Source organism: Lampetra fluviatilis, unplaced genomic scaffold (genome assembly GCF_964198595.1).
Source record: "Lampetra fluviatilis unplaced genomic scaffold, kcLamFluv1.1 SCAFFOLD_658, whole genome shotgun sequence".
Classification (NCBI taxonomy): domain Eukaryota; kingdom Metazoa; phylum Chordata; class Hyperoartia; order Petromyzontiformes; family Petromyzontidae; genus Lampetra; species Lampetra fluviatilis.
Genome location: NW_027620561.1, coordinates 41,701 through 54,200, shown reverse-complemented (window position 1 = coordinate 54,200; position 12,500 = coordinate 41,701). Strand labels below are relative to the sequence as shown.

Here is a 12,500-nt window from a genome sequence, read left to right as displayed (position 1 = left end):
AGTAACTGAGTGACTGACTGGGTGAATGACTGACTGACTGAGTGACTGACTGAGTGACTGACTAACTAACTGACTGAGTGACTGACTGACTGACTAACTAACTGAGTGACTGACTGAGTGACTGACTGAGTAACTGACTGACTGACTGAGTAACTCACTGACTGACTGACTGACTGACTGACTGACCCCCCCCCCCCCATCTCTCACCATGCCAGGATCGTGATCGCTCTGTCCCAGAAAGCGACTGACGCTTCTTTTGAGCAAATCCTCGAGATGTCTCAGAGGATGGCGCGAGGCTTTGCAAGGTGCTGTGAGCAGGGTCAAAACGTGGGCTGCCTGATGGATCATGTAAGTAGTTAGTCAGTTAGTCAGTCAGTTAGTTAGTCAGTCAGTCACTCAGTCAATCACTCAGTCACTCAGTCACTCACTCACTCACTCACTCAGTCAGTCACTCAGTCAGGCAAGGTGCTGTGAGCAAAGTCAAAACGTGGGCTGCCTGATGGATCATGTAAGTAGTTAGTCAGTTAGTCAGTCAGTTAGTTAGTCAGTCAGTCAGTCAGTTAGTCAGTCAGTTAGTCAGTCAGTTAGTCAGTTAGTTAGTCACTCAGTCAGTCAGTCACTCAGTCAGGCAAGGTGCTGTGAGCAGGGTCAAAACGTGGGCTGCCTGATGGATCATGTAAGTAGTTAGTCAGTTAGTCAGTCAGTTAGTCAGTCAGTCAGTTAGTCAGTTAGTTAGTCAGTTAGTCAGTTAGCTAGTCACTCAGTCAGTCAGTCACTCAGTCAGGCAAGGTGCTGTGAGCAGGGTCAAAACGTGGGCTGCCTGATGGATCATGTAAGTAGTTAGTCAGTTAGTCAGTCAGTTAGTCAGTCAGTCAGTTAGTCAGTTAGTTAGTCAGTTAGTCAGTTAGTTAGTCACTCAGTCAGTCAGTCACTCAGTCAGGCAAGGTGCTGTGAGCAGGGTCAAAACGTGGGCTGCCTGATGGATCATGTAAGTAGTTAGTCAGTTAGTCAGTCAGTTAGTCAGTCAGTCAGTTAGTCAGTTAGTTAGTCAGTTAGTCAGTTAGCTAGTCACTCAGTCAGTCAGTCACTCAGTCAGGCAAGGTGCTGTGAGCAGGGTCAAAACGTGGGCTGCCTGATGGATCATGTAAGTAGTTAGTCAGTCAGTTAGTTAGTCAGTCAGTCAGTCAGTCACTCAGTCAATCACTCAGTCACTCAGTCACTCACTCAGTCACTCACTCACTCACTCAGTCAGTCACTCAGTCAGGCAAGGTGCTGTGAGCAAAGTCAAAACGTGGGCTGCCTGATGGATCATGTAAGTAGTTAGTCAGTTAGTCAGTCAGTCAGTCAGTCAGTTAGTCAGTTAGTTAGTTAGTCAGTTAGTTAGTCACTCACTCACCCACTCACTCAGTCAGTCAGTCACTCAGTCAGGCAAGGTGCTGTGAGCAGGGTCAAAACGTGGGCTGCCTGATGGATCATGTAAGTAGTTAGTCAGTTAGTCAGTCAGTTAGTTAGTCAGTTAGTCAGTCAGTTAGTCAGTCAGTCAGTCAGCCACTTACTCACTCACCCACTCACTCACCCACTAACCCACCCACTCAGTCACTCACCCACTCAGTCAATCACTCAGTCACTCAGTCAGTCACTCACTCAGTCAGTCAGTCACTCAGTCAGGCAAGGTGCTGTGAACAGGGTCAAAACGTGGGCTGCCTGATGGATCATGTAAGTAGTTAGTCAGTTAGTCAGTCAGTTAGTCAGTCAGTCAGTTAGTCAGTTAGTTAGTCAGTTAGTCAGTTAGCTAGTCACTCAGTCAGTCAGTCACTCAGTCAGGCAAGGTGCTGTGAGCAGGGTCAAAACGTGGGCTGCCTGATGGATCATGTAAGTAGTTAGTCAGTTAGTCAGTCAGTTAGTCAGTCAGTCAGTTAGTCAGTTAGTTAGTCAGTTAGTCAGTTAGTTAGTCACTCAGTCAGTCAGTCACTCAGTCAGGCAAGGTGCTGTGAGCAGGGTCAAAACGTGGGCTGCCTGATGGATCATGTAAGTAGTTAGTCAGTTAGTCAGTCAGTTAGTCAGTCAGTCAGTTAGTCAGTTAGTTAGTCAGTTAGTCAGTTAGCTAGTCACTCAGTCAGTCAGTCACTCAGTCAGGCAAGGTGCTGTGAGCAGGGTCAAAACGTGGGCTGCCTGATGGATCATGTAAGTAGTTAGTCAGTTAGTCAGTCAGTTAGTCAGTTAGCTAGTCACTCAGTCAGTCAGTCACTCAGTCAGGCAAGGTGCTGTGAGCAGGGTCAAAACGTGGGCTGCCTGATGGATCATGTAAGTAGTTAGTCAGTTAGTCAGTCAGTCAGTCAGTTAGTCAGTTAGTTAGTCACTCAGTCAGTCACTCAGTCAGGCAAGGTGCTGTGAGCAGGGTCAAAACGTGGGCTGCCTGATGGATCATGTAAGTAGTTAGTCAGTTAGTCAGTCAGTTAGTTAGTCAGTCAGTCAGTCAGTTCGTCAGTCAGTTAGTCAGTCAGTTAGTCAGTTAGTTAGTCAGTCAGTCAGTCACTCAGTCAGGCAAGGTGCTGTGAACAGGGTCAAAACGTGGGCTGCCTGATGGATCATGTAAGTAGTTATTCAGTCAGTTAGTTAGTCAGTCAGTCAGTCAGTTCGTCAGTCAGTTAGTCAGTCAGTTAGTCAGTTAGTTAGTCACTCAGTCAGTCAGTCACTCAGTCAGGCAAGGTGCTGTGAGCAGGGTCAAAACGTGGGCTGCCTGATGGATCATGTAAGTAGTTAGTCAGTTAGTCAGTCAGTTAGTTAGTCAGTTAGTCAGTCAGTTAGTCAGTCAGTCAGTCAGTCAGCCACTCACTCACTCACTCACCCACTCACTCACCCATTAACCCACCCACTCAGTCACTCACCCACTCAGTCAATCACTCAGTCACTCAGTCAGTCACTCACTCAGTCAGTCAGTCACTCAGTCAGGCAAGGTGCTGTGAGCAGGGTCAAAACGTGGGCTGCCTGATGGATCATGTAAGTAGTTAGTCAGTCAGTTAGTTAGTCAGTCAGTCAGTCAGTTAGTCAGTCAGTTAGTCAGTCAGTTAGTCACTCACTCACCCACTCACTCAGTCACTCAGTCACTCAGTCAGGCAAGGTGCTGTGAGCAAAGTCAAAACGTGGGCTGCCTGATGGATCATGTAAGTAGTTAGTCAGTTAGTCACTCAGTCAGTCAATCACTCAATCAGTCAGTCAGTCACTCAGTCACCCACTCACTCAGTCACTCACTCAGTCACTCACTCAGTCACTCACTCACCCACTAACCCACCCACCCACTCAGTCACTCAGTCAGTTAGTCAGTCACTCAGTCAATCACTCAATCAGTCAGTCAGTCACTCAGTCACCCACTCACTCAGTCACTCACTCAGTCACTCACTCACCCACTAACCCACCCACCCACTCAGTCACTCAGTCAGTTAGTCAGTCACTCAGTCAGTCACTCAGTCAGTCAGTCACTCAGTCACTCAGTCAATCACTCAATCAGTCACTCACCCACTCACTCAGTCACTCAGTCACTCAGTTACTCAGTCAGTTACTCAGTCACTCACTCACCCACTCAGTCAATCACTCAGTCACTCAGTCACTCAGTCAGTCACTCACTCACCCACTCAGTCACTCAGTCAGGCAAGGTGCTGTGAGCTAGGTCAAAACGTGGGCTGCCTGATGGATCATGTAAGTAGTTAGTTAGTCACTCAGTCACTCAGTCAGTCAGTTAGTCAGTCACTCAGTCAGTTAGTCACTCAGTCAGTCATGCAGTCAGACACTCAGTCAGTCAGTCACTCAGTCAGTCACTCAGTCAGCCAGTCACTCACCCAATTATTCACCGACTCATTCACCCACTCACTCACTCACCCACTCAGTCACTCACTCACCCAGTCACTCACCCACTCACTCACTCACTCACCCACTCACTCACTCACTAACCCACTCACCCACTCAGTCACTCACTCACCCAGTCACTCACCCACTCACTCACTCACCCACTCACTCACTCACCCAGTCACTCACCCACTCACTCACTCACTCACTCACTAACCCACTCACCCACTCAGTCACTCACTCACTCACTCACTAAGCCACTCATTCACCGACTCACTCAGTTAGTCAATTAGTCACTCAGTCACTCAATCACTCAGTCAGTCACTCACTCGCGCACTCACCCACTCACTCAGTCGTGGATGAGTGAGTGACTAAGTTACAGAGTGAGTGAGTGACTAAGTGAGTGAGCGAGCGAGTGGGTGCATGAGTGAGTGGGTAAGTGAGTGAGCGAGTGAGCGAGTGAGCGAGCGAGTGAGTGAGCGAGTGAGTGACTAAGTGAGTGAGCGAGCGACTGAGTGAGTGAGCGAGTGAGTGAGCGAGTGAGCGAGTGAGCGAGTGAGTGAGCGAGCGAGTGAGCGAGTGAGTGAGTGAGCGAGCGAGTGAGCGAGTGAGTGAGCGAGCGAATGAGTGAGCGAGCGAGTGAGCGAGTGAGTGAGCGAGTGAGCGAGTGAGTGAGCGAGTGAGCGAATGAGTGAGCGAGTGAGTGAGTGAGCGAATGAGTGAGTGAGCGAGCGAGTGAGCGAGTGAGTGAGTGAGCGAGCGAGTGAGCGAGTGAGTGAGCGAGCGAATGAGTGAGCGAGCGAGCGAGCGACTGAGTGAGCGAGCGAGCGAGCGACTGAGTGAGCGAGTGAGCGAGTGAGTGAGTGAGCGAGCGAGTGAGCGAGTGAGTGAGTGAGCGAGCGAGTGAGCGAGTGAGTGAGCAAGCGAATGAGTGAGCGAGCGAGCGAGCGAGTGAGTGAGCGAGTGAGCGAGTGAGTGTCTGAGTGACTGGTTGAATGACTGAGTGAGTGACTGACTGATTAACAATATCTCTCTCCACCCCCCCAATCATCTCCCCCCACCATCTCCCCCCACCATCTCCTCACCACCCCCCCCCCCACCACCCCCCCCCCCCACCATCCCACCCCACCATCTCCCCCCACCCCCCCACCCTCCCCACCCCCACCCACCTCCCCCCACCATCTCCCCCCACCATCTCCTCACCACCCCCCCCCACCACCACACCCCCACCCACCCCCCCCACCCCCCCCACCCCCCCCCCCACCCCCCCCATCCCCCCCCCCTCCAGCGGCATGCTCTTCACGAGGCAATCTGCTCCACACCGTCCGGCTCGCTCCCGCAATCGGTTGCGGGTTGCTGCAATTCGCCCGCAACCGCCGCAACCGGCGCAACCGGCGCAACCGCCGCAACCGCCGCAACCGCGGACAGCGCTTTGGAGAACCGTGACCGCTGTTTCGACAATCTCCAAGCGAACGCCACCCTGTCTCACTCGCCCTTCTACTCCGACGCAAAGTTGTGCAGCATGAGGCTTCGCATGCCCCACAGATTCCTGGAGAGGTGATTGTGGGGTTTTTTTGGGTGTTTCTGTGGGTTTCTGTGGGTTTTTGTGGGTTTTTGTGGGTTTTTGTGGATTTCTGTGGATTTCTGTGGGTTTCTGTGGGTTTCTGTGGGTTTCTGTGGGTCTCTGTGAGTCTCTGTGTGTCTCTGTGTCTCTGTGGGTCTCTGTGTGTCTCTGTGTCTCTGTGGGTCTCTGTGTGTCTCTGTGTCTCTCTGTGTCTCTGTGTGTCTCTGTGTGTCTCTGTGTGTCTCTGTGTGTCTCTGTGTCTATGTGACCCTCTCTCACTCGCCCTTCTACTCCGACGCAAAGTTGTGCAGCATGAGGCTTCGCATGCCCCACAGATTCCTGGAGAGGTGATTGTGGGGTTTTTTTGGGTGTTTCTGTGGGTTTCTGTGGGTTTTTGTGGGTTTTTGTGGGTTTTTGTGGATTTCTGTGGATTTCTGTGGGTTTCTGTGGGTTTCTGTGGGTCTCTGTGAGTCTCTGTGTGTCTCTGTGTCTCTGTGGGTCTCTGTGTGTCTCTGTGTCTCTGTGGGTCTCTGTGTGTCTCTGTGTCTCTCTGTGTCTCTGTGTGTCTCTGTGTGTCTCTGTGTGTCTCTGTGTCTATGTGACCCTCTCTCACTCGCCCTTCTACTCCGACGCAAAGTTGTGCAGCATGAGGCTTCGCATGCCCCACAGATTCCTGGAGAGGTGATTGTGGGGTTTTTTTGGGTGTTTCTGTGGGTTTCTGTGGGTTTTTGTGGGTTTTTGTGGGTTTTTGTGGATTTCTGTGGATTTCTGTGGGTTTCTGTGGGTTTCTGTGGGTTTCTGTGGGTCTCTGTGAGTCTCTGTGTGTCTCTGTGTCTCTGTGGGTCTCTGTGTGTCTCTGTGTCTCTGTGGGTCTCTGTGTGTCTCTGTGTCTCTGTGGGTCTCTCTGTGTCTCTGTGTCTCTGTGTGTCTCTGTGTGTGTGTCTCTGTGTGTGTCTCTGTGTCTCTCTCACTGTCTCTGTGTCTCTCTCTCTGTGTCTCTCTGTGTGTGTCTCTCTGTTTCACTGTGTCTCACTGTGTCTCACTGTGTGTCTCAGGTTCCTGTGGGAGTTTGGCCGCAGACATCCACACGCGTCTCTCAGCGTGTGTCTCTCTCTGTGTCTCTGTGTGTGTCTCTGTGTCTCTCTCACTGTCTCTGTGTCTCTCTCTCTGTGTCTCTCTGTGTGTGTCTCTGTCTCACTGTGTCTCACTGTGTGTCTCAGGTTCCTGTGGGAGTTTGGCCGCAGACATCCACACGCGTCTCTCAGCGTGTGTCTCACTGTCTCTGTCTCTGTGTGTGTCTCTGTGTCTCTGTGTCTCTCTCTCTGTGTCTCTCTGTGTGTGTCTCTGTGTGTCTCTCTGTGTCACTGTGTCTCACTGTGTGTCTCAGGTTCCTGTGGGAGTTTGGCCGCAGACATCCACACACGGCTCTGAGCGTGTGTCTCACTGTCTCTGTCTCTGTGTGTGTCTCTGTGTCTCTCTCACTGTCTCTGTGTTTCTCTCTCTGTGTCTCTCTGTGTGTCTCTCTGTTTCACTGTGTCTCACTGTGTCTCACTGTGTGTCTCAGGTTCCTGTGGGAGTTTGGCCGCAGACATCCCCACGCAGCTCTCAGCCAAGTCGAGGAGTTGGCAGAGAGGTTCGCCAAGATGGCCGACTCCTGTTGCGGAAAAGTTGACTCAGCCTCATGCTTCACCCAGCAGGTGACTCACTGAGTGACTCACTGAGTGGCTGAGTGAGTGACTCACTGACTGACTCACTGAGTGAGTGACTGAGTGAGTGAGTGACTCACTGAGTGACTCACTGAGTGAGTGACTGAGTGAGTGAGTGACTCACTGAGTGACTCACTGAGTGACTCACTGAGTGAGTGACTGAGTAAGTGACTGAGTGACTCACTGAGTGACTGAGTGGGTGACTGAGTGAGTGAGTGACTGAGTGAGTGACTGAGTGAGTGAGTGACTGACTGAGTGACTCACTGAGTGACTCACTGAGTGACTCACTGAGTGAGTGACTGAGTGACTCACTGAGTGACTCACTGAGTGAGTGACTGACTGAGTGAGTGGTGGAGGAGTTGGCAGAGAGGTTCGCCAAGATGGCCGACTCCTGTTGCGAAAAAGTTGACTCAGCCTCATGCTTCACCCAGCAGGTGACTCACTGAGTGACTCACTGAGTGGCTGAGTGAGTGACTGACTGAGTGACTCACTGAGTGACTCACTGAGTGAGTGACTGAGTGAGTGAGTGACTCACTGAGTGACTCACTGAGTGACTCACTGAGTGAGTGACTGAGTGAGTGACTGAGTGACTCACTGAGTGACTGAGTTAGTGACTGAGTGAGTGACTGAGTGGGTGACTGAGTGACTGAGTGGTGGAGGAGTTGGCAGAGAGGTTCGCCAAGATGGCCGACTCCTGTTGCGGAAAAGTTGACTCAGCCTCATGCTTCACCCAGCAGGTGACTCACTGAGTGACTCACTGAGTGACTCACTGAGTGAGTGACTGAGTGAGTGACTCACTGAGTGACTCACTGAGTGACTCACTGAGTGACTCACTGAGTGAGTGACTGAGTGACTCACTGAGTGGCTCACTGACTGACTGAGTGGGTGACTGAGTGAGTGAGTGACTCACTGAGTGACTCACTGAGTGACTCACTGAGTGACTCACTGAGTGGCTCACTGACTGACTGAGTGGGTGACTGAGTGAGTGAGTGACTCACTGAGTGACTCACTGAGTGAGTGACTGAGTGAGTGACTGAGTGAGTGAGTGACTCACTGAGTGACTCACTGAGTCACTCACTGAGTGAGTGACTGAGTGAGTGACTGAGTGACTCACTCAGTCACTCACTGAGTGACTCAGTGAGTGACTGAGTGAGTGAGTGAGTGACTCACTCAGTGACTCACTGAGTGACTCACTGAGTGAGTGACTGAGTGAGTGAGTGACTCACTGAGTGACTCACTGAGTGACTCACTGAGTGAGTGACTGAGTGAGTGAGTGACTCACTGAGTGACTCACTGAGTGACTCAGTGAGTGACTCACTGAGTGACTCACTGAGTGACTCACTGAGTGAGTGACTGAGTGAGTGAGTGACTCACTGAGTGACTCACTGAGTGAGTGACTGAGTGACTCACTGAGTGACTGAGTTAGTGACTGAGTGACTGAGTGAGTGACTGACTGAGTGACTCACGGAGTGACTCAGTGAGTGAGTGATTGACTGAGTGACTGACTGACTGACTAAGTGACTGACTGACTGAGTGACTGACTGAGTGACTGAGTGACTGACTGAGTGAGTGACTGACTGAGTGAGTGTGTGACTGACTGAGTGACTGACTGACTGAGTGACTGACTGAGTGACTGACTGACTGAGTGACTGACTGACTGAGTGACTGCCTGAGTGAGTGAGTGACTGAGTGACTGACTGAGTGACTGACTGAGTGAGTGACTGAGTGACTGACTGAGTGACACTGAGTGAGTGACTGACTGAGTGACTGAGTGACTGAGTGACTGACTGACTGAGTGACTGACTTAGTGACTGACTGACTGAGTGACTGACTGAGTGAGTGACTGAGTGACTGACTGACTGAGTGACTGACTGACTGAGTGACTGGCTGAGTGAGTGACTGAGTGACTGACTGAGTGACTGAGTGACTGACTGAGTGACTGACTGACTGAGTGACTGACTGAGTGACTGACTAAGTGACTGAGTGAGTGACTGACTGACTGACTGAGTGAGTGACTTAGTGACTGATTGAGTGACTGACTGAGTGACTGACTGAGTGACTGACTGACTGACTGACTGAGTGACTGAGTGAGTGACTGACTGAGTGAGTGAGTGACTGACTGACTGACTGAGTGACTGAGTGACTGACTGACTGACTGACTGAGTGACTGAGTGAGTGACTGACTGACTGACTGACTGACTGAGTGAGTGAGTGAGTGAGTGACTGAGTGACTGACTGACTGACTGAGTGAGTGAGTGACTGACTGACTGAGTGACTGAGTGACTGACTGACTGACTGACTGAGTGACTGAGTGAGTGACTGACTGAGTGAGTGAGTGACTGACTGAGTGACTGACTGAGTGACTGACTGAGTGACTGACTGAGTGACTGACTGAGTGACTGAGTGACTGAGTGAGTGACTGAGTGACTGACTGAGTGACTGACTGAGTGACTGACTGACTGAGTGACTGACTGACTGAGTGACTGACTGACTGAGTGACTGAGTGACTGAGTGACTGAGTGACTGAGTGAGTGACTGAGTGACTGAGTGAGTGACTGACTGAGTGACTGACTGAGTGAGTGACTGACTGACTGACTGAGTGACTGACTGACTGACTGACTGAGTGACTGAGTGAGTGACTGACTGAGTGAGTGAGTGACTGACTGAGTGACTGAGTGACTGAGTGACTGACTGACTGACTGACTGAGTGACTGAGTGAGTGACTGACTGACTGACTGAGTGAGTGACTGAGTGACTGACTGACTGACTGAGTGAGTGACTGACTGACTGACTGAGTGACTGAGTGACTGACTGACTGACTGAGTGACTGAGTGAGTGACTGACTGAGTGAGTGAGTGAGTGAGTGACTGACTGACTGAGTGACTGACTGAGTGACTGACTGAGTGACTGACTGAGTGACTGAGTGACTGACTGAGTGACTGAGTGACTGACTGAGTGACTGAGTGACTGAGTGACTGACTGACTGAGTGACTGACTGACTGACTGACTGAGTGACTGACTGACTGAGTGACTGACTGACTGACTGAGTGACTGAGTGAGTGACTGAGTGACTGAGTGACTGACTGACTGACTGAGTGACTGACTGAGTGACTGAGTGACTGACTGACTGAGTGACTGACTGAGTGATTGACTGAGTGACTGAGTGACTGACTGACTGAGTGAGTGACTGAGTGACTGACTGAGTGAGTGACTGAGTGACTGAGTGACTGACTGAGTGACTGAATGAGTGAGTGAGTGACTGAGTGACTGACTGAGTGACTGACTGACTGAGTGAGTGACTGAGTGACTGACTGACTGAGTGACTGACTGAGTCTCTCCCACCCTCAGCGTCACGCTATCCACATGGAGATTCGCCTTGCATACGCTGAGGTTCAACACATCTGTGACTGAGTGACTGAGTGACTGACTGACTGACTGAGTGACTGACTGAGTGAGTGACTGACTGAGTGACTGACTGACTGAGTGACTGAGTGACTGACTGAGGCTCTCCCACCCTCAGCGTCACGCTATCCAGATGGAGATTCGCCTTGCGTACGCTGAGGTGAGGTTCAACACATCTGTGAGTGAGTGACTGAGTGACTCGAGTGAGTGACTGACTGACTGAGTGACTGAGTGACTGGCTGAGTGAGTGACTGAGTGAGTGACTGAGTGACTGACTGACTGACTGAGTGACCTCTCCCACCCTCAGCGTCACGCTATCCACATGGAGATTCGTCATGCGTACGCTGAGGTTCAACACATCTGTGGGTCTCTGCATTCTCGTGGTGAGGATGCGTTTACTCAGAGGTGAGTAGCACTCACTCACTCACTCACCCAGTCACTCACTCACCCACTCACTCACTCACCAAGTGACTCACTCACACATTCACCCACTCATTCACTCACTCACCCACTCACTCACTCACTCACCTAGTCACTCACTCACTCACCCAGTCACTCACTCACCCACCCACTCACTCACTCACCCAGTCACTCACTCACCCACTCACTCACTCACTCACCCACTCACTCACTCACTCACCCACTCACTCACCCACTCACTCACTCACCCACCCACCCACCCACTCACTCACCCACCCACCCACCCACCCACTCACTCACTCACCCAGTCACTCACTCACCCACCCACCCACCCTCTCACTCACTCACTCACCCAACCACCCACTCACCCACTCACTCACCCACCCACTCACTCACTCACCCACTCACCCACCCACCCACCCACTCACCCACCCACCCACCCACTCACCCACCCCACCCACCCACTCACCCACTCACCCACCCACCCACTCACCCACCCACCCACCCACTCACCCACCCACCCACCCACTCACCCACCCACCCACTCACCCACTCACCCACCCACCCACCCACTCACCCACCCACCCACCCACTCACCCACCCACCCACCCACCCACCCACTCACCCACCCACCCACCCACTCACCCCACCCACTCACCCACTCACCTACCCACCCACCAACCCACCCACTCACCCACCCACCCACTCACCCACTCACCCACCCACCCACTCACCCACCCACCCACTCACCCCCCCACTAACCCCCCACTATCTCCCCCCCCCCCACAGAGAAGTCACTCTTCTGTCCCAGAAGGCCCCAAACGCGTCCTTCGAGAAGGTCTCTCAACTGGCGCGTCACTTCCTCAGCCTGGCTCAAAAGTGCTGTGCTCCAGACCACGCTGCAGGGTGTTTCTTGGAGAGGTGAGTCAGTCACTCAGTCAGTCAGTTAGTCACTCAGTCAGTCACTCACTCACTCACTCACTCAGTCACTCAGTCACTCACTCACTCACTCAGTCACTTCCTCAGCCTGGCTCAAAAGTGCTGTGCTCCAGATCATGCTGCAGGGTGTTTCTTGGAGGAGGTGAGTCAGTCAGTCAGTCAGTTAGTCAGTTAGTTAGTCACCCACCCACTCAGTCACTCACTCACTCAGTCACTCAGACACTCACTCAGACACTTCCTCAGCCTGGCTCAAAAGTGCTGTGCTCCAGAACACGCTGCAGGGTGTTTCTTGGAGGAGGTGAGTCAGTCAGTCAGTCAGTTAGTCAGTTAGTTAGTCACCCACCCACTCAGTCACTCACTCACTCACTCAGTCACTCAGACACTCACTCAGACACTTCCTCAGCCTGGCTCAAAAGTGCTGTGCTCCAGACCACGCTGCAGGGTGTTTCTTGGAGGAGGTGAGTCCAGTCACTCAGTCAGTTAGTCAGTCAGTTAGTCAGTCACTCACTCAGTCAGTCACTCACTCACTCACTCAGTCACTCAGACACTCACTCAGACACTCATACACTCAGTCACTCACTCACTCACTCAGTCAGTCACCCACTCCACTCAGTCACTCACTCACT

At 52.0% G+C, this 12,500-nt stretch overlaps 1 protein-coding gene and 1 long non-coding RNA gene across 2 annotated transcripts in view; both read left to right on the top strand.

Moving 5' to 3' along the window:
* LOC144954064 (serum albumin SDS-1-like) overlaps positions 1-5,414 on the top strand; it is a 10,414-nt gene extending 5,000 nt beyond the window's left edge. Inside the window, exons 3-4 of the mRNA XM_078884646.1 lie at positions 216-348; positions 5,132-5,414. Coding sequence (XP_078740772.1) covers positions 216-348; positions 5,132-5,404 — 406 coding nt within the window. The 3' untranslated portion in view covers positions 5,405-5,414. The remainder of the gene's footprint in view (positions 1-215; positions 349-5,131) is intronic.
* Positions 5,415-7,766: 2,352 nt separating this feature from the next.
* Positions 7,767-11,848, top strand: LOC144954067 (uncharacterized). Its single transcript, XR_013641027.1, has 3 exons — positions 7,767-7,850; positions 10,823-10,920; positions 11,725-11,848. It is a non-coding gene; the product is annotated as an uncharacterized LOC144954067 (long non-coding RNA).
* Positions 11,849-12,500: the final 652 nt, after the last annotated feature.